Genomic DNA, 23,218 nt, shown 5'->3' with positions numbered 1-23,218 from the left:
CAAAATCTCTTGTTAAAAGTGAAATCTGCCGGAAAATGGCTGATGTCCAGCTTTTGTGATAACCAGAGAAATTGCTCACGACGGTCCCAGCTCCACACAGCCATCCGTTTAGAAATGATGTGGTGTTTTCTGCCTCTCGATGGCGGCTCGGAGAGCGGCGCGCCGTGCGCCATTGTGGGGCGTCCTTAAAGCTGTAGTAACACTCCTTATTCTCTGTGAAGCCGGTAAAATTTTCACCGAAAGCCAGATAAATTTTTCGAATGGTTTCCAGCTGCTTGTCTCTAACAGTTTCTGAAAAAATTCTGATGGAAAAAAAGCCCAAATCATTCCGCCATTTCCTGACAATGAAAATCCGACGAGGGGGCTGGATCACTCCTCCCACAAGGCGTGCTCACAGACGAATGATGCAACCGACAGGCGTGGAAAAACTCACGCATGCACACGAAGGTTCAAGCTTGGTTGACGTAAAAACATATGAATCAAATCCATATGGTTTTTGAAAAAAAATAATAATGTCGGATACTTTTCTAACAGACCTCGTATATGTATCAATTTTGCGATATTTATCGTGTATTGGACGTATGTATCGTATCGGGTTTTGAGAAATAATATTAGAGCCTTACATCAAAGATAAAGATGTGAACTCTTTAAATATACAGCGACAGATCATTTTATTTGTTATAATTTTTGTCCTATGTAACTATTTCAGGTTTAGGGTTATATAAAAAAATGTATTTGTTGTTATTGTTTTCTGTTTTTCAAGACTTGTGAGTTTTGAGTGAGCCGTTAGATCAGGAGTGCTGATTAATGGATCAACTGTCATACTAACCTGATTTTTGTTGGGACTGAACCATAGCAGACACACCATATCGGTCCTTAGCAAAGTCCTGAAAAAACAAAAGACATCACATCAAGATCAGTCACTTTATCTGATTACTAAACAAAACATCACACCGTTTTTGGCTCTCACACACACACACACTGCACCCTGTTCTCAAAGGTAACGCTTCCACTCTCATTTCACAAGCGTCAGTCTGTCTACGACATCTGAGATAAAAGCAGATGATGAGGCTTATCGGGAGCTCAAGAAAAAATTGTCAAACCTAAGACAGCAAAATATAATTCAACAGGAAGGCATTTACACACAAACCGCTGGAAAGGTGTGAAAGCAGAAAGGCAAGCAGCTGCATGTGAATGGATGAGTGGAGTAATTCTTTGAGGACACTTACATCTTCGTTTGTGCTTTGTTCCTCAGCTGCCTGAAACACAAAAAGGGAAAGAAGCTTCAAAACATACCACAAACAGCAAAGAAGTAGCAATATATGTAACTCACAATTAAAGTTAAAGACAATTCAACACCATACCGACAATGTTGTGCTTTACCACCCATGTAAATTCTGTTTGGATCGGTTGCCATGAGGGATCTGAACAAAATTAATAAATCAAAGCTTTCATCCTGGGGCTGAGCCTCAGCTCTTGTACACATGACTCTAACACATCACGCACAATAAGTAATGACACTGGAAGATATTGCTTTGTAACAGAGACACTGTAAGTAGACACATATTCTTTATCTCTACATTGACTTCTAAGCAAAGGACTCCCTGCGCTGTGACAGATGAGCAGTGGCCGAGACACAATTCCATTTTCCAATGCAAACTGATAAGCTGTGTGGAAATGGCTGGTGGCGGTGGAGTGTACTGGAATTGCCCATCTTTGATATGATAATGGAACCACATGATGGATGTTACAGCAGCTTAGAATCAATGGAAGAGAGGCGTAAAGCAACTGAACAACACACCAACAACCGAGGAGTGAAGTGACCATGTATAAAATGCTCACAAGAGACTCGCACATAAAGATCTCTGTCAGCTTCCAGGCTATGCATACCACACACAGCTCTCCGATACGTTCAGCAAATAAACCACGTATGAAACAGTGGCAGCTCCTACGGTAAAATAATGCTGACCATACCGAATATACAGTAGTGTTCAGAATAATAGTAGTGCTATGTGACTAAAAAGATGAATGACAGCTCTGAAAGAATATTAGCTTCTGTGGATGTGAGAGAAGAAACTGGGAGTGGTACAAGATTTCCCTGCTGCATCCACATTCACAGCTTCATGTTGGAATAGAGTAGAGAAGGATTGTAAAACAGTTTCTGGCAAATTGCACCTGAAACTTTGCATGTTCTTTTAAAGAAAACCTTCATCTACAGTACTGTTCAGAATAATAGTAGTGCTATGTGACTAAAAAGATTAATCCATATTTTGAGTATATTTCTTATTGTTACATGGGAAACAAGGTACCAGTAGATTCAGTAGATTCTCACAAATCCAACAAGACCAAGCATTCATGATATGCACACTTTTAAGGCTATGAAATTGGGCTATTAGTAAAAAAAAGTAGAAAAAGGGGGTGTTCACAATAATAGTAGCATCTGCTGTTGACACTACAAACTCAAAACTATTATGTTCAAACTGCTTTTTTTTAGCAATCCTGTGAATCACTAAACTAGTATTTAGTTGTATAACCACAGTTTGTCATGATTTCTTCACATCTGCGAGGCATTAATTTTGTTGGTTTGGAACCAAGATTTTGCTGGTTTACTAGTGTGCTTGGGGTCATTGTCTTGTTGAAACACCCATTTCAAGGGCATGTCCTCTTCAGCATAAGGCAACATGACCTCTTCAAGTATTCTGACATATCCAAACTGATCCATGATACCTGGTATGCGATATATAGGCCCAACACCATAGTAGGAGAAACATGCCCATATCATGATGCCTGCACCACCATGCTTCACTGTCTTCACTGTGAACTGTGGCTTGAATTCAGAGATTGGGGGTCGTCTCACAAACTGTCTGTGGCCCTTGGACCCAACAAGAACAATTTTACTCTCATCAGTCCACAAAATATTCCTCCATTTCTCTTTAGGCCAGTTGATGTGTTCTTTGGCAAATTGTAACCTCTTCTGCACGTCTTTTATTTAACAGAGGGACGCACACAGCGTACCAAAAGTAAAAGTAAAAAGCAATTTGCAAAATGTAAATACAAATATAAATACCAGAAATACTGCTTGCTACTGGCTTACTGGCTACTACTGTTCCTCTCCCTCCCGTCCCCTGTCTTCCTATTACTCCTCCTCCTCCCAAGTGAGGAGTTGGGACAGTTCTTTCTCATTTAAATGTGTACAGCATTTGTTTTGTTTTTTTGTTGTTGCTGTTTTTTTTTTAAGATTTAAGTCATAAAAAATTTCTTTGGCACTAGTATAATTTTAGTCCTTGGCATTTAAATAAGGGATTTATGATATGATACTGCCAATATGATTAAAATTACTGCTGTCTGGAAATAATTTAGAAAGTTGACCCCTGATGGGTAGAAATTCAAGCAATCAGACTCCATGAACTACATTTGATAGCAATGTCAGATCACATGGGGGCTTCCCCCCGAGCTTCATGAAGGACACGACGGAGTAAAGAAAGACAGTGCGACCTCAGCTGGTTGCTCACTTGAACAAAATAAACCAAGATGGTGGAAAACACTCCGAAACAGCTTATTTCTGTTGAAATCTAATATGTTTCTCATATATTTTGTAAAGGTTCACGAGAAATAAACACTTCTAAATCTATAAGCGCTGTTTTTGAAACCAGATAACACCTGTGAAGTGATTTTATGGATGTTAGCAAGCATGCCCCAGGAACGGACATCAAGCAAGCGTGTCAGGTCACAGGGAGTCTCAAAGTCTCACACAAATGAGCTGTAATTTCGCAACATGTTACAAGAGTAAAGTGTTGTTATTATGCTTGGATTTCAGGAGAAACTAAATTTTGTTAGTTTTGTGAAATCTGAAGGGCCATAGAGCTTTAATTACTATGTTATTGTGTTTTTCCTTAAAACACAGAGGTGCCCAAATACCGGCCTTTGAAAGGTCATTATATAAGCTGGATACAGAACCATGGACCAATAATAAATGTTTAAATGTTGTTCTTGTATGAATTATTTTCACTTAATTACATCTTCACATGGTGTGTGACAATTGTTTGAAATCCATAAAGCCATTTAGGAGTTGCCCTTGTAAGATTTGTGGACAAATGGTAAGACAGCACAATTTCCATAACCCGCCCCACCACCTTACCCAAAATGGCCGTGACATAGTTTGCAATTGCCAATTTGGGTCACTTGTATTCCAATGGAGGTTACAAAAACACTAAGAGAAACCTGAATGGCAACTCTGCACAGATGTGCTGGTGAAATATAAAACCATTTTCCCACCATAAATGAAGACCCTAAAGATTGATTTTAATCATTTCCTGTGAAACCGATTGCATGCCAAGAGGCTGAAAGTACGTTGAAGGAAAAAAGCACTTTGTTCGGGTGGACATAAACAAAGCCAGAAACAACAGGAATCCTAACACAATGGTCTTTCTTGCTCCCCAGAAGGCCCACCAACCCTCCTGGACTCATGGTGCCCAGATGAACAGCACGTCACAGCCCCACCAGCTGTAAAAGAGGGCAGCGGATGTGAAACAAACCAAAAACACTGACTAGTTTGGCCTGTTTCTCAGCCTTCTTTGCAGCTTTCTCTGCTTCCTTCTGCTGTTTTTTCAGAGCCTTCTTTGACTGGACCTGCTGCTCCTCCTCCTCAGTCACCCTGCAGCAGGAAAAAGCACACAAAAAACATATCAACCAACTTCCAGCTTCTATTTCTTCTCCATCCCGGAGGAAGTCATTGCCCGCCTGGGAAAATTAATGTTGACATATCGGCACCTCAGGATTTGAAGCCTGTACTGCCTTTAATCTCATTGTTTGTTTGTTTGCTTTCCTTATGCCACAAAGCAGCTGTAGTCTGTACGATGAGAGGAATGGCAGCTCAAAGAGTGATAAAAGCAGGGACGTCAGAGAGCATCATCAGTTAGACAAACATTACGTCCAAGTGAAAGTCTTCCCTAAGACAATCAACTCAGCAGACCCTCTTAAGAATACAGATGTTCAGAAAGTGTTTAGCCTTATCTGAATTAAAGGCAGCTTTTATTTGCTAAATGCTGCTGCCACACTACATAGTGCAACACAATGTCACAGTTGATAAGCATTTTACATTTGCGTATAGAGGCTCCAACAGGACAGCCAACCAAACACAAAGTACTGCGACCTACATGCAACAACTGGGGCACAACATAACACACAAAGGAAAAAAATAAATCTAACAAAAATCAGGAAAGTGCAACACATGAATTTAAACTATACAGCGCATGACAAGGCCTGCCTTTAAGTACCGTTCAATTCTTTTTTATTTTTAAATTGTCCACTGGACAAGCAATGCCCAAATTATGCAACTCCATAGCCATGCAGAGCCCTATGTGTTGTTGTGAAACCCCTCCAAGGCCCTCTCAGAAGCCGGACGTGCACCTCTGAAAAATTTTAACTACACGTCGAGATGACTGAGACCACCGCACTGGCTGTGACTGGTCTCCTAACTATATCATTTCCAGAACCTCAGTTTTCTAGTTTCACAATCAATGACTTTCACAGCCATAGACATAATTCTTACTGTTACTTGCCCACCAAAAAAATGTGCTATGTGGCATCAGGTGTGAATATCACAACATGTACCATAAATTATATAACTAGTAGAGATCAGTAATCTCTAATGACAAGTTAAATGAGACAAAGTCTCACCAAACTCAGTTCTCCTCTGTGACAGCTGTTTTCTTCGGTCAACATTTCCTTTATTATCAACGAGAATGGAGAATCATATTTTGGGAAGCACTTGGTATATATGGATTTGAAATATAACAAATAAATTGGTATTGTTATTATTATTATGCAGGAGCAGTGCATGTCTAGGGCTTCCATCGTGAAAGATCAGAATGGAAGGCATGTTTGTGCCATTGCCGAATACCAAAATGGCAGAGAAGATCATTGGGTGCCCTCTACCCACATTGGGGGACCTTCATGGTTCTGACTGTCTCAGGAGAGCCAACACCATCCTAAAGGACTCATTCCACCCTGGCCACGCTCTGCTTGAGCCCATCAGTCAGATGGCACAGGGCCATTAAAAGAAGTACAAATAGATTGAAAAACAGTTTCTACCCAACTGCTTTTATAGCTTTGAATGCCACTGGAACCAAATAGCCAGGTCACATGCCACACTTGAAAGGAGTGCATCTGTTTATGTGCACTGAAAGCCACTGAAATATCTGCAATGTTGTACATACTTTTCATTTTTTTTTTTATCTGCAATCTCTTTTTGCTATGATGTTCTTATATATTTTTTCTTTTTTAAATATGTGCTCTGGACATACCTCTTTCACTCGGTTCAATTTTATGTTTATTTTTCTTTTCTTCTCCAGACCTTTCAAGTCTGCATGGTTTACTCAGGTTTGTATTTGCACTGAAAGGCTTGCACCTTACCTTTTCGTTGTACTTTGTTACAATGACAATAAAGAATCTGTATCTGTTGACAGTGGCTTCAGTGGAGCAAATGCCAATCTCTGATCGCACAACAGAGCCTCAGTGTCTTTATCAGTCAATGTCTTTATTAAAAAACACATCTATAATACAGAGGCCCATAACTGCCCATTAGATAACTTTCGTGCCAACAGTTTCTTCAGGTGGGATGACGCAAGTTCACCTCATAGTCGTGCACTTCAGTGATCTGTCTCAATCTCTCTATTTTTTTCAAGCAAAAACCTGATGTTGTCATGTTTGTTTCTGCTGTGCAACAGCCCATCAGGTCTGTCCCTACAGAGTATAAATGTGCAGAACGTATCATTATCTACATTTTCATCGCAATATTTATATCATGGTCATTTTATTGCTTGATTATCATGCTCCCTCTGGACTTTCCCTTTTTCTCCAACCTAAAACAAAAACACCTGAAAGGGCACAGCTACATTAATGACAGAGGTGCACGCAGCCAGTGCCAAGAGAGACACCCCATTTCTTTACTGACCATACCCAAAAACTTGCCCTGCGTTGGCGTAAAATGTGTGTAAAGGGAACGTGACTATCCCAGAAAGTAATGACACTGTCTGATAGCGAACACTCCAAGGTTTAAGCCGATATGAGGGCTGATTGAGAAGTTTTGAGTCTTATCCAGAAAATGTAGGGTGTGGTTCTCCATCTTCTGCATTCTAAGAAACCAACATTTCTCAAGAATGTATGAAATTTTGATTCACTGGATGTAATATTGACAAACCATGTCCTATTTTTTTCTGGGTCCTTTCATGATCTTTGTTATGTCTGTTGTTTTTTGTTTGTTTTCCCCTCCCTTTTTTTCTAATTTTCCATTGTATACCACAGCTCTGTACAAACAGTGTTTTCGACTGAAATGCAGGAGTAACATACCAAAAGACTACAAATGTGAGATTCTTGTTTCAATATTGGTGCCACTTGTAATTTCTTTTGGAAGGTGGCACTTTAGCACCAACTGTTCTGGTTGCCAATTACCAGTCCACTCAATCTCTGCAGCGCAATGAGCGCTCTGCAAGCTTCTGAGTGCTCTGCATTCTGCTCTCCTACACCAGTGCCTCACCCAAATTCAGCCCATCCTGCCTGTTCTCTACCTCACCTTTCCAAACCAAGCGGCGTGATCGGCATAGCCAGAAGTGCAGCTGTGACTGTATTTTTTATTTGTTGCACAATTAATTGCATCAGACTGTGTGATTATTTAATCATCAAATGGTGTGCTCTAAATAAATAAATCATCACAGACCACATAGAGTGCTGTGTTGCTGTGCACTATGTACACAGCAACATTTTTATTCTGTCCTGCCTGCTTCTACTCTGTGAATCAAACACCTGCTTTTTTTTACTTTTCTCAAGAGCACATAAGCATAAAGTCTTTTTCAAGTGAAAATTTCTACATCACACAGCAACACCACTAATTTATTTCATACATTAACCGACTTGGTAAAAATGAATTTAAAAGTCCGTAGGAGGTTTGAATGCCAAGCCCTGATGGGGTTGTCCGTGTTTGGGCAGTACAGGTCCACTAGTATTTGGGCAGTGTAACATTTTATTGTAATGTTGTTTCTGTACAACACAACAATGGTGCTGAAATTAAACAATCAAAATGTGCTTTAGCATGAAGCGCTTATAAACACATCGCATCATCACATGAACCCTTTTGGTTTTTCACTCATTTACACCACCATCTAACGTATTCAATAGTCACAACCTCTGGACTTGAATAAGGCTGTGATAAAGTGCCTGAACTTTGAACTTGTGTCAATGAAACATGCATGAATTTAATAAGGTGTGTTGGGCCTGCAGGTGAGTGTAACTGTCTGCTGTTCGGTTTCTGTGGAAGTACCCAGCTCGAAAACAAGCAACATGAAAGCTGCTCTTTGTCACAGGAAAGAATAAACACCAAAGGCCATCATCAAACATGACACAAAGACACATAACGACACCTGATTCTTTACTTTAAGAAACAAATGCTAAGCCAGTTAGGTGAGGTATTTTATAATTCCATTTAATCAAGACCTCAACAACAACACATACATCCACAGATGGACTGACAAGACTGACAGGTGAAAGACTGCAACACAGATTTTGCACAGCACCTGAGAACATCTTTATTCTATTTAAGATTTATTTTTTCTCACTCTGTGATGACCTGGTCCTTTTCAAAGCAAAGTATTGGTAATGATCCACAATGAATCCACTTCCAATATATTCTTTAACAGCTGAGCGATATTTGCACCTGTGTGGCTCTCATTCATCGATTCCAAATTCTGAACCCAGGGCTGTTGCCCCCTTGCTTCCTCTGACCACGTGGGCTCATGCACATTACAGCGAGTTGGTTGGTGACTGGCTTCAGTTTGGATTTACTTCACTCGTGCTCTGTACCAATTAATCATGCTTGTGCACAGTGAAAAAGGTGGTCTGGGATTCTTTTAGGTACATACTAAGCATGCAGTGTGACCGCTAACCACACTGGAGCACTGATCTCAGACGTCACATCACTGACACAACTGTTCCATTTAACAATCCTGACTGTAATAATAATAATAATAATAATAATGACTTGGATTTATAGAGCACTTTCAAGACACCCAAAGCACTTTACAAGTTGCATTATTCATTCACTCGCACATTTACTGGTGGTGGTAGGCTACAAGTGTAGCCACAGCTGCCCTGGGGCTGCCATTCTGTGCCTACAGCCCCTCCAACCACCACCTCATTCATACACAGGCAAGGTGGGTTACGTGTCTTGCCCAATATGCAGCTATTTGACTAGTTAGGCACTGAATTTGAACTGCTGACCTTTCGGTCACAAGACAGCTTGCTCTACCAACTGAGCTATTACTACCCAATGAAGTCTTCTATTTGTTCAACAACATTTGGGTCTAAAAGTGGGTCTAGTTTCATGGTCCAAATAAATAACTAAATAATCCTTATCATTTGCTACTGCCAAGTGGCTATTTGGTTGGTTTTGCCAGTGTGGGACCATGCTCCTTTTTATAAACTCTGGTGTCTTGGTCTGGTCTGAGATGCTCATACTCATGGTGCCATTAAATCATTTATAGAACGATTTCTTTTTCTGTTGATTGAATATTAAAGAAAAATCATATGCCTTCACCCACCAATTTGAAAAGCATGTCCTTTTATCGGTGTCACTAAAAACAACTTCACTCATGAAGAAGCTTTTTGCTAAACCCTGCTACAAATTTCCCTGCATTAATACAGCCTGTGTGCAAATCAGCAGACAACTGTTGCTTTAGACTGACCCAACCTGTTGAATTTGTTAAACTGGATAAGATAACTGGATAACACCAAACCAAGTCTTCCTCAATTAACTGAGATCATTCTGACTGTCTGAGCAGTCATCCACAAATCACTGGAGGTCTACCACAGTTATCCAAAACGCTGGCTGTCCATACATGTCATAAATGTACTGTCATAACTTATTCCCTCTCAAACTGACTCAAGATCACAGCAGAGGTGTAAAACACAAAGATTCTGCATAAAATCAAGCAGAATGGAATAACATGACTTTTCTATACCTTAGAGTTCTATGCTGTGACACTGATTATAGCTCTTGAACAAAGAATCAAATTTCTATGAAAGAGAAATAGTATGAACTGTTACTAATTTGTTGCTTATTTATAATTAGAGATCCTGTAATGAATATTTCAACATTGTAAATAACATAAGTATCTAGTTTCATTGAATTCATTTATGATATTGTCATTAAATATCTCACAGTATATTTATAATTGCAATTTAATACATGTTGTCAGTACCACATAAATCAGAATAAATATCTTTTGTTGTGTAAACATCACTTTTTAATGAAATCATCAACCCCTAAAGACAGTTATTAAAATAATACTGCTCAACTGAATCTTCGATTTTTACAGTATTTTAATCAAACTTCAATATTTTTCGATAGAGAAAAACGCTGCTCGGTCAAAGACTTTGCCTTCATTAAATTAATGTTTGACCAGGCACAGGGGAAGACTTTTTGACATTAGGTGTACTGTTCCTGCTCCTTCTGGAAAACTTTAAAGCTCGTCTGTACTTTGACTGACAGCTGATGCAATCTGCATGTTCAGCTAACGTTAGCTCTATGCTAACTTTAGCACACGGTCCTTAAAGCGGAACGTGCAGCTGTAACGTCTTCCACTCGTCTTACCTCTGCTTTTCTTCTTTAATCATGATGCCTAGTGCTTATGGCTTCTTTGACGGTTCTTTGACAGAGGAAAAACTGCTATTCAGCTGTTCACAGCGTGAAACAGAGTAGGAAGGAAGGATCCGTTTTTACCGAAGCACCAAATACCGGCAGATTTCAGGTTCCGGCGAGAAACAAACGGCAGAAATCTAGTTCCTACAGAAGAAATTATGTAAACAAATTAATTTAGCTTAAAATTTAACGAAACAATGTATGATAACATTGTAAATAAAACATCACCACCCCCCCCCCCCCCCCCAAAAAAAAGAACAGAGGTCATAATAAGCTGGTTAAAGTGATGAAATTCACTAATAAAACAAGTGGGCTAAATACAAAACAATTGCTTAAAGCTACACCACAAATAGTTTTCACAGCTGTTAAAAATTTATCATACTAATGGTTTAATTGTTAAATTGTTTTGATGTATTTAGTCAAACTACATATAATATCATGAGGCATTTATTGACAATGTGGTCCTCATGAATGTGAGAAGTGACATGTGCCTTAAAACTAAAACACAACAAAAAAGTAATAAAATGCAATGAATCACAATGAGAAAATTCAACGCAAAACACCGAACCCACATTATATAAAGTAAATAAACAAATAAAACTTTATTCTATTCTTATTACAGTTAAGGCCTGTGTGGTGATGGTGGTGGTGGTGGGGGGGTGTCGTGAAGAACTGAAGCCTATTCCAGTAGTCACTGAGCAAGAGGAAATTAATATGTCATATATGTTGATCTATAGCTCAGTGGTTATGTACATTGTTGTTTTGGTGAGGAAGATCGTCTCCTGCTCGATTCATGAATGGGATGCTGGATACGGGGGAAATCTACATCCAGGATCAAGCTACAGACACCTGTGCATGGGTTTGTTTAGCGTGGAATGTTGCTACGTGCCAACAAGCACATGGTCCTTGACATATCCTTAGCCTGGTCCGATGGCTGGGAAATCAAAGACGATTGGTGTCTGAGGACCTGCAGAAACCTTCATCTGACTTCACAGCCATTGGGTTAAGTCATCACACCCTCTGCCTGATCCACTGTTGAGGACTTGTTCTTAGATATAATGTTGTTGGGCTGTCTGAAAACTCTGTTCACTGACATCACTCTTGTGGAAGGACTCAGTCTCCTTAACTACTAATGTAGGGTTCCTTTTTTAGCTGAGTCCTCTGCTAATGACCATTTTATACTGATTTTTTTTTTCTTTCTTTTTGGTAATGTGGATTCCTCTTTCTGATTTTAGTTTAGTTATTTTCTATTCTCTGTTCAAGCTCCTGTCTGTTGTGTCTCCTGGATGCATGGCCTGATGTGTGCAAAGAAGACACCATCCATGTTCTCAGAATCAGAATCAGAATCGTCTTTATTGTCATTGTAATTTACATTGCAATGAGATTTGAGTGCAACTCCAAAATGTGCTTTTCCGAGGTGCGAGTAATTGTTAGCCAAATAAAAGATAATGAAATTTAACAAAATAAATTATTTAAATATATGTACAACCAAAATAAAATGTGGACAAAAGTAAAATGTAAAATGAGAATTATATACAACTGTGGAATGATACTGCATGGGAAAATATTGCACATGGGTACAGATATTTCACAAGAACTTTGAAAAGTGCAGATTAATGTGGTTTGTTCTTGTTCAGTTCAGTGATCGCTTTGGGGAGAAAGCTGTCCCTGAGTCTGTTTGTCCTAGTTTTGATTGACCTATACCGTCGGCCGGAGGATAGTAGGTCAAACAGGTGGTTGCTGGGGTGGGATGTGTCTTTGCAGATGCTGGCAGCTCTGCTGAGGTAGCGAGAACTGGCAATGTCCTCCAGCCTGGGCAGAGAGCAGCAAGTGATCCTCTGGGCCGTTTTGATCACCCTCTGCAGCGCTCTCCTGTCTGCTGTTGAGCACCCCCGTACCACGCTGTGATGTAGTACGTCAGGATGGTCTCAATGGTGGCTCTGTAGAGCAACACCAGCAGCTTCTCCTACAGATTGTTTCTCCTGAGCACCCTCAGGAAATGGAATCGCTGCTGGGCTTTCTTCACCACCACTGTGGTGTTGGTAGTCCAGAAGAGGCTGTCAGAGAGCTGTACTCCCAGGAACCTAATGGAGCTGACCCTTTCCACACAGTCTTACAGCGAAGTTGTCCTCTATCTTTTTCTTGTAGGCAGCCTTTGCCTCCCTGATGCCTCTTTTCAGGTCAGACCTGGCCGCGCTGTACAGGGCCCTGTCCCCTGATTTAAAGGCGCCGTTGCATTCTAAGAGGTTGTTGGCATGTAGTCTTAAATCTTTATGGCTGGATTCTGTATCTACATCTGTTTCGTGGATGTATACAAGTATACATTTTGTATAACTTCTGTCTGAATGGTGGTGAACCAGAATGGAGGTGCTTGCTGACTATATATAGGATCAGAGACAAAACATCAATAGGTTTGGATTCTATATAGGAACCACAGATCTGAGGAACTTGCTTGGTGATTGATAGTGTGTCTTGAGGACAAACTGGAGAGTCTAGCTGTTTTGTATTAGATTTTGGAAACTGTCATGCTTTGGTTACTAATCTCGAATTGTAATAGAATCTCACTCACTGGCTGATTAAAACATCCTGTGTCTGTAGACTTCTGATCTGCAGATCCAGACTCTAGAGTCTAGAATCTAGACAATACCCACCCCATGAGTGGACTTTACTCTAGTTTACATCTTACTCATGTATGGCGCTTTGAAATAAATTATTTTATGATTTGGTGATGTTTAAATAATTTGAATGGAATTGGAGTACCCAACTTACTCAATGCTGCAAAATTAGTTATTCAAAGGTAAGGCTGGATTCAGATTGATAGTCTTTTTTTTAAAGGTTCCTAACGTAATGAAATTATATCTCTGACCACCCTTTACAAATGGAAAGGAGATAATGAAGCTGCATAAATCATTGTACCAGCAATACTCACAAATCGATCTTATATCACCTCTGAAAAATTGCAGTTTCATCACGGTTGACTCACATCTTAAACATCCACCTTTCCATAATAACGTAGCGTTGGCTAAATGCGGTCAGATTCTCTTCACTTTTTACACAAGGTGCATGTTACTCACATTTGGTTCTCTTCCAATCTGTTTCAAACAATCCACAGCAAATGATTCATCTTCACCTTGAAGGTAGAAGTTTGGGTTATTTGCATTATAATTGTAATGCAAATGTGTAATTGCAAATAGAATTAGCTGAAAACATCTTTCTGAAGGCACCTTGAAACAATGTGCATACAGTAAGTGAAGCTTCAGTAAACTCTGATAACTGGTTGAAAATGTCAAGGGGAACTAGTGTCAAAAACCCATGACATCAAAGACAGAAAAAGAGGAACAACAATGACGTCTGAAATGACTGAGCACTGGTGGAAGTTCTGGTGGTACAAACAAATAACAGATTTTGTGCCGTGACACTTCCATTGTTATTGTGTATGTTATTGTGCTGTAGGTAAATAGTTCATTATTATTGTTGCTGTTGTTGTTGTTACCCGAGGACAAAACAAAGGCTTTGCGTCCGTCTGTCTGTGCTCAGCATAACTCCAGCCCTATTACTGCCAGGGTCCTCAAATTCACAGGGAGCACTATTGGGACACAGACCCTGGACAAGTTCAAAGACAGCTAACCTTGAACTATGATAAGGGGTCAAAGGTCACATTCTTTCCACACACTCTTTCATTGATTACATGCTCATATGGCTGATGGTATTTTAGCATTGCATTATATTTTATTGTTATATTGCTATTATTATTATTATTATTATTACAACCCAGTCTCACGGACGTCGTGAGACTGGGTTCCGAAAAGTACATTAATCTATGCGTTTGTGCCAGGCTTACGAAAATGGGGCACTTTTCATGACGGGGGAACAGCTTTCGTGGCACGAAATGTAGGGTGATAGGAGGGTTATGGTTAGGGTTAGGTGAGGGTTGACACTAACGCTATGGTTATGGTTAGAGTTAGGAGAAGGGGAAGATTATAAATAGTAAAATAAACATTTCACGAAAATCGGGTGCTTTTCGTGGCGGAGGAATGAAAAAAAAACATGAAACTGGGCTGTATTATTATTGTTATTCCTCTTATCAAACTTTCAATGGCTCCCTTTCGCAGTCCTTGGGAAGCACATATCAGCCAATGAAAATTAACATTAAAATGATGTACTTTGTGCACAATAGATATATAAACTGTATTAAGAGGGTTTTCATAGAAGAAGGTCTGAGATATTTTCAGATGTCTTTGTTCTGGAAAACCTTGAAACTGCAAACACTTTGGATAGAAATTGAACTATAGACAAAATAAAGTTTTTGTTGTTGCTAAGATGGTAACCATACAACAATATGCACACAAACTGACTAAATATGACAGCGTGTCCACTGAGTGCAGACTTTCTTAAAGGAATCCACCAAGGGGTGCGCTGTGGATGTTAGTGCACCCAGGTATGTTTGCACAAATGGCTGTGCACAGTGAAAGATGGTCACAGGACTGCAGGGCAGCAGGTGGTGGTGTGTGTGTGTGTGTGTGTGTATACGTGGGGGGGTCATCAATGCTTTTGTCAGGCTGTTGGCAACAGGAGTTCCTGATGCAGGAAACAGCCTTTGTGCTGCTCACTTTCCAATGAAAACAGTCTCACCATTAGCAGAGGCGGTCAGGGCCCTGAAACAGCCTCGTTTATTTGTTTTTCTTTCACCACTGTCTGGGAAAAATGGTTTAAAATCATCCCTTTGCTGTTGATGGGCTTGTTTCCCTGGGTGGTTGGCATCCGGGACCCCGGCACCAGCACATGCTCCCAGACTGGACTCAACTGTGCTGGTATATGGTGCAGAGGTGGGACGAAGTCACCAGCAAGTCACTCTCAAGTCATTAATCTGCAAGTCTCAAGTCAAGTCCCAAGTCATAATGACCACCATTTGTTTGCAAGCTGACTTGTGACTTGAGCTGAGACTTGCAGATTCATGACTTGAGAATGACTTGGCAGTGACTTTGTCCCACCGCTGATATGGTGTCTTCATGCAATTCCTTCTGCACACCTAAACAAGATCCTAATAGCATTTCAGATTTAGTAGATGCCAAATGCTGAAGAATCACTAGTAGAAACTTTTACTAATGTGGCTGATAGGGGCCATAACATGAGCAAATTCATCAATTCAACAGCAGGTAACTGCATCAAAAAGCATCTCAAAAACATAAGTAATGCAAACATAACCTCCAGCACATGTAACAACTGAATTTGATAAGGTTTATACTGCAAATTCAGATGACGGACACAAACACAAAGTTTGAAAACTTTCACCACACAAACAGGCCTTTTAGTGGAGCAGATAGTATCAATTTTATAACAAAATCATGCAAATAATTGCACAAGCATCAGAAATTTTGCATGATGATTTACAATGTAGTACTGAACAAATCTGATTGATTGGCTACTTGAAAATTCAAGATGGCAGCCATTTTCCACAATGGCTGCCAAAATGACCTACTGAAAAAATTTGTTTTTGCACAGAAATGCTCTGATCACAATGGATCTGTTTTGCAGCATCAGTGAAATCAAAGATGACGTCTAATGTCATGATGGCTGCCAAATCAACTCCAAAAACTTTTTTTTTAAATCACAAAAATGTTTTTACTTATTTGATTTGTCTAATCTTGGTGTCAAATTGTAGGTTTTCAAGTAGCCTATGCCAGATTTAATTTTTCATGTTCCAACAACAATATGACGCTCTCAGTGGCAGAAATTGCCATTTGTACATGTTGACTGCAGATATTAACCCTCAAGTGACAAGCTTTTTTTAGCGACTAATATGACAAGTGGGGTTATTTATGTCCCCATTGACTTTATATTGGAATACTTCTATATGAATGATTGTTTTACAGATTTTTATATTTATTTCACTCTTTAACATATTTGTCCATTATATTTTTCATCCTCACTCTGGGCATCAAGAATCAGTCTCAATGCTTGTACGGCTGTAAATCTTGCTATTTTAGGTCTGTTGGCTTCCCTGCAGAAAAGCAAAATATAAAGATTAGAGATGGCAAATTCCAATACCATCTGAAGCTATAATGTTGAAAATGTCATAGATCTTCTTGGTGTCATAACTGACCCAGCACGTTTGGATTATACCAGCTACACGGATCGGCCGATCCTTGCAAAATTCTTAGAAATTAAATTAGAAATGATTAATAATTAGAAAAATTGTGCACAAAAATATATGTCCGGTGTCATAAACGCCCCACTCAGTAGCTTGAGGGTAAAAATTACAATACAGTATGTTAACACTTAATACATTTTAATAGGTCTATAAGCAGTAGTTTCAAGAGATGAACACTTCCAAATGAAATAAACTTCACTAAATGCAGTAAACATCACTCTAATTTGGCACATAATGTAAAAAAAGCATATCAAATACTATAAATAGCAAATAAAATAAACTATGATGTAACTAAATGGAATTTGACATCAGTATGATTTTAATCAATCAAATATTAGCATTTCTATGCAAAAAAAGTGATTTATAATAGTTGGCCATCTTGGAAAATGGCCGCCATCTTGATTTTTCAAGTGGCCACTTCTCTAGAGAGTAATATCAGGAGACTCGCTGTGCCAAATTTGGTGTTTGTACCATCAAATGGAAGATTGTGTCCTTTATCTGCTCTTTTACTATCTGCTCCACTATGTACCTGGAGGACTTTAAAATAACTGCTTCTACTTTTCTTTGCATTGCAAATAAAATAATAGAAGGTGAAAATATAGCTCATGTAAAAATAAAATCATGAATAAAGTAATGGGTCTGTCAGTTAAAACCCTCCGGAGAGAAACATCTCTTTCTGTTGAGAGTCGTTTCATTGTGTTGTTACTACTTTCACTATGCTTTGCAAAGTCTTTCCATGTTTGGGAGCATTGTACAAATTAAAACATGTTAGCCAGTTAAATTTTTTCATGTGCTACACCTTATAGTTGTGACATGTCCCCCCCCCACCTTTTCAACCAGGAGGGACAGAATATGGTATGTCCCCCCCCACCTTCTGACATATATGTGTGTACTTGAAACATGCTATGTCAGTCTTATGTGAAAAACCATGTCAGAATAGTATCTTTGTTTCTGTAAGTTTGTATTTTTAGCAGCATTGACTTGTTTCCAACACCTGTTTCTTGTTTGTCACATTCGGAATTTTGTGGGACTGCATTTGCCCAGATCTGAAACCAAAAATAGTTGCCTCTAGGGACTAGTGTCTACACATAAGTATCAAAGGACCAGATGCTAATTTACTAAATTCTGAAAGTTAGAAAAGGAAATCAGAAAAGCTATCTGGGACCTCAGAAAGCCCATCTGTAATTATTGCTTGATCTCCAAAATCAGTCTACAAGTATACAAGCGAAATTATGTTCAGTATGAGTGTTGTCATTAGTGCCACTTCGAAAATTAAATTCATGATAAGTAATTTATCCTAAACTTATGATCTGTTGTTTTTTCAAACTTATGCAAAAACAAATCTTGAGGAAAAAAAATACAGTATGAGATAGTTAATAATTATTAAGAGCCTGTTCTTTCATATTCATGAATACATTTTACCACATTGCAGTTGTTTTTTAAATGAAAACTCAACCTATCATTCTTTTTGAGTTCTACACATGTGGTGATACCTTATTTACACCAGGATGTTAATAAAATCAATGCTGGCTATTCTCAGAATAAAATACTTATATCCACAGTTTTAAATTGCATAAGTCAAATGGTGTCCACTTTATGGTCTTCTCAAACATTAAAATTACTGTTCTGGATGCTCAGAATGCATCTGAGCTTATCTAGAAACCGTTGGCTTCTGGGGGCCCAATTTCTAGTTCTAAATTGCGCCCTTGTAGTTATGTTCTCTGTGGGTTTTTCCCAATCTGCAAAATGTTTTTTGATGCAACTATCTGTTACTGAATTAATAGTGATGGTTTTTGCATTTCTGATCTCAACTTTTTGCTGGTGTTGTCTTAATTTGGAAGTGTTGTGGCCCTTATCAACCGCCGTACTTTACCCATCCCAAAGCAAACAAGAAAACCTCCTGAATATTTTACTTATCCTTTTTTAAACATACACAATAATGCAAATTTAAATCTATCTATTTATCTGTCAAAGGGGTTGCAATATTTCAGAGAGTTGATGGCATTTTCTTTGTGCACAGTCCCTGTTGTGAAGCTCCAATGACATTCGAAAGGTTGACAGTATTGAAAATAAACATTTCACTACATTTCTACAAAAGGGCACCGCAAGTGCTGCAACATTGCAGTGCTATTTCCAACCGCACAGCCAGAACAAAGCTTTGATAATGAATAAAAGCGCCTTCCTGCCCCCCAAGGGAGCCACGAGTGCACAAAGTGTGCAAACTCAAACAAGTGCTTTGGGCAATTTAGATAAAAGCATTTTCCTGCTATGATGGTGGTTATGATAAATGCATAAACTTTCAGTTAAATTATATGGAAATGTAGTGGCTTCCAAAGTGTGAACTGTCATCCAGTTACACATACTCTTGTTTTATTAAACCTGTTTTTGTTTGAAATTTGCAAAATGTTAGGCATGTTTTTTTTTTTTCATTTCATAAAATTTTCATTCTTTGCAAACAAAATTTTGGTGTCTTGCTTGCTGTGTCAGACACCCACAACCCCATCCGAAGTACTCAGAGAGCACGCCACGACCCACTTTTCAAACCATCAGACATGCAGGGAAAATGTGATGGTTTTAAACAGTCCAAGTTGACTAAAGTTCTACAAAATTTGCCATTTTCCAATATATTAGCATGGGGCTGGAAATTTGACCATGAATGTTGATGAATTCTCAGTGAATTCAAATAGCTTCTTCCCTTCCATAGGTTCATGGTATGAGTCCAGTTTGATCAAAACTGGGTTTGGCATTCTGATAATATCTTGCTACTTATAAGAAGAATGTCCACCTCAAATGGCACCACCAGTGAGCTGGTTGAGTCAACCTGCACTGACACATTGTTATCCATATTGACACATATGGGACCCAGTACATGCAATAGTTCTCCATGCTGGCTTGAAAGTTAATATTGAAGGAAGTTTCTGAGCTCAGAGTTTATTTTGTTGAGTTCTGTTTGTTGTGTGATAAGAATGTTGGGTAATAATAACAATAATAATCTGTTCTTGGGTAATAATAATGATGATGACATAATGTTTTTATGAAGCATTGGAAAAGCCAAGGCATTTACCCAGTGCACATGCAGAAGTATCTATCTATCTATCTATCTATCTATCTATCTATCTATCTATCTATCTATCTATCTATCTATCTATCTATCTATCTATCTATCTATCTATCTATCTATCTATCTATCTATCTATCTATCTATCTATCTATCTATCTATCTATCTATCTATCTATCTATCTATCTATCTATCTATCTATCTATCTATCTATCTATCTATCTATCTATCTATCTATCGCACTCAATCCCCCTAAGTTCTTGGATAACTCAAAAAAGTAGAAACACTATCATCTTGTTTGCATTAAATTAAGTAAAATATAATGAGGATAAACTCTTTCAAAAGTGGTGAAGTTCAGCAGATCAATAAAAAAAAGGCTGTTGTTTTGGCTATACTATCCTGTAGATATTTCTGCTACCCACAGATTGTTTACAAAATGTGTTGAATCAGAAAGGTAAACATGTTGCTTTCCAATTGTTTCACACTGGTTATGTTCTAAAACATAATTAACATGGAAATATCACCCAGAAGATACAACTTTGTATGAATTTAGCCACAAGAGAGTGAGAGAGATAGAAAAGCTAGGTATGCAATGAATGGGGTCCATGAAAGAGAGTGAGTGAGAGAGAGAGAGAGAGAGAGAGAGAGAGAGAGAGAGAGAGAGAGAGAGAGAGAGAGAGAAATAAACATTTATTTTCCAGTTGCTTAGCAGCAGTTTCATTGTAAAACTCAAATAACTAGAGCCCCGTGCTTGTAGAGCGCAAACCTCTGCCAACACTAGTTTCCAATTCCAGAAACTTTGACTTTGGAAAAAATTTTCAAGATTTTTTAGATTTAGATTTGATCTGATTTCATGGAGGAATCCTGCTCTGTTCCACTCCACCATGATGCTGTGTAACTGGCCATACCCCAAACAAAAGTTGTCTCATCACTTTTATAGAAACTCCTTGTTTTGAGGGCTTCCCTCACTAGTGTCCTTGCATGCTCTCACAGTTTTTGATTCTAAATTCACACAAACCTCAGACATCAGTACCTGACACATGAGAACAGAGCTTTGGCTTAAATTACTGAGTGACTCTGAGTTTCCATCTGCACTGTTTCTGAAAATAACCAGAAATGCCCGTTTGAACCACTGACCTTAATCAAATCGCCCTTTTCTATATATCAGCTATCAACCGATGCAAGAGAGGAAGTTTGGGGTGTAATTTTCCCAGAATTTCCAAACTTGTAGTAAATTCTTTCAGCTTTTCCACTCGGGGGCACCACAGCAGCTCTGACAAGTTGATTTGGCACACGTTTTACACCGGATGCCCTCGCTGATGCAAATCCACATTACACAGAGAATGGCACAGGTGGTCTTGAACTGGGAACCCTCTGTTCTCAACCCAAGCGCACTGACCACTTGTCCACCATGCTAAAGCCACCTTGACACTTGCACAAATTTGAATCCCGCACTGGCACGCAATCTTTAGTGGCGATGAGTAAACTCGCCGTAAACTGTGCGAAATGTTCAAAATTTCTGGCACACATAAATTTTTGTGCCACTTCCCTGAACTAGTTGTGAACATTGCACAACCTATTTATAAACACTGCGTGTCACTGCGTGACGTGCACAGGGCTGCACACAGTTTACAACGAGTTTACTCATTGGCACAACGAATTGCATGCCAGTGCGGATATCAAATTGGTGCAAGTGCCAAGGTGGTTTAAGAGTTTCCAAACAACTATTTGATCCAATTGAGTAGTTTTCTTGTAAATGATCAGGCTTGACTTTTGAACCATCAGATAAATTGTTCTACTGAAGAGATAAACTTGACAGATTGTATTAAAAAAACATCTATTATTTTTTTTTTTTTAAATTGTGGTGATGTAATGCAGATAAGAAATTGTTTTGTTGACACCAAATCAAGAACCAGTCCAAAAAGCTGGTTCAGGGTCTGGCTGTGCACTGCACAAGAAACTTTTTAGTTTGTTTTATCCATCCATCCATTTTCTTACGCTTTATCCAGAGTCGGGTCGCGGGGGCAGCAGCTCAAGCAAAGCCGCCCAGACCTCCCGATCCACACACACCTCCCCCAGCTCCTCAGGGGGAACCCCAAGGCGTTCCCAAGCCAGCTGAGAGATGTAGTCCCTCCAGCGTGTCCTGGGTCTTCCCCGGGGCCTCCCCCCAGTGCGACGTGCCCGGAACACCTCTCCAGCGAGGCGTCCAGGGGGCATCCGGAAAAGATGCCCGAGCCACCTCAACTGACTCCTTTCGACGTGGAGGAGCAGCGGCTCGACTCCGAGCTCCTCCCGAGTGACCGAGCTCCTCCCGAATGAATTGTTTTATATTCAAGAAAAATTACTTTCAAACTTTTAACATATTAGAAAAGTCCTTGTTTCTATTGTTTACATGGTTTTGAAGGCAGTGATGATGCAATGGCAGAGGAAGAAGCAGAAGAAGAGGACTCTGACTGTAAAACCCGCATTTTCCTGCACTGGCTCTTGGAGGAACTTGGCCTCTTATGCAAATGTTGATTCATTTGGGAACATTACCAACTGAAAAAGTGCCTCTTGTTTTATTCGGTCTCAAACCAGCACCCAAAAGATCCATTACCTTTGTGCTTTGATGGGGGCCTTTCACACCTTTTTTTGCATGGAAAGAAATGGAAATGTGACCTCTGCTGGAGTCTTGAATGAATGTCAATGATGATTTAATGCCTTCATGATCTGCTGCTGCTGCTCCAACCTGAACATCACTTTGTCAGTGTGAGGAGAGACGGCGAGAGCGTGCACAGCTCATCATCTCTGTGTCTTGAGATTTATTTCTGACAGGTTTATTGGCAGTTCCAAGTTCTCCACATGCACAATAGCTTGGTCAGCTGATTTGCATCGTGATAATACATAACCTGAATTGGATTTTTTTGAGTGTAAGAATAGATAAATTGACCCTTTGACCCGGTTTGTGACGTGAATAAGAGGATAATGCCAGACATAATGGAGGCAGTATATCTTCCCAAATTAGATGAAACTGGATGGTAAAAAAAAATAAATAAATAAAGAAGTAGTGCATGTTTTTCTTTTTTGTTGTTAAGGAGCCATATGGGTGCTCATCATAAATGAGGACTTGTGCCTTTGTGTCACGGCTGCTTAAGATGTAAACATGCACAGATGTTCGTGCAATTACAGCGTGCATCTGCCGAGTCCTCCCTGTGCTAGTCAGCCAGATCAGGTAAAGACATTTGTGCTTACACCCCCGCAACACCCCCACCATCTAACACTCTATAGGGGAAACTGTGGTTCAGTGAAAATGGCACTCCACACAATCATTATGAG

General features: G+C 39.4%; 1 protein-coding gene across 1 annotated transcript in view; it reads right to left on the bottom strand.

The window, feature by feature from the left end:
- Positions 1-10,797, bottom strand: part of LOC117524422 (aspartate--tRNA ligase, cytoplasmic-like) — a 35,637-nt gene extending 24,840 nt beyond the window's left edge. Inside the window, exons 1-4 of the mRNA XM_034186192.1 lie at positions 10,646-10,797; positions 4,549-4,654; positions 1,230-1,259; positions 830-887 (exon numbers count right to left, since the gene is read on the bottom strand). Coding sequence (XP_034042083.1) covers positions 830-887; positions 1,230-1,259; positions 4,549-4,654; positions 10,646-10,668 — 217 coding nt within the window. The 5' untranslated portion in view covers positions 10,669-10,797. The remainder of the gene's footprint in view (positions 1-829; positions 888-1,229; positions 1,260-4,548; positions 4,655-10,645) is intronic.
- Positions 10,798-23,218: the final 12,421 nt, after the last annotated feature.

Source organism: Thalassophryne amazonica, chromosome 14 (assembly GCF_902500255.1).
Source record: "Thalassophryne amazonica chromosome 14, fThaAma1.1, whole genome shotgun sequence".
Classification (NCBI taxonomy): domain Eukaryota; kingdom Metazoa; phylum Chordata; class Actinopteri; order Batrachoidiformes; family Batrachoididae; genus Thalassophryne; species Thalassophryne amazonica.
This window is presented reverse-complemented; position numbering and strand designations above follow the sequence as displayed.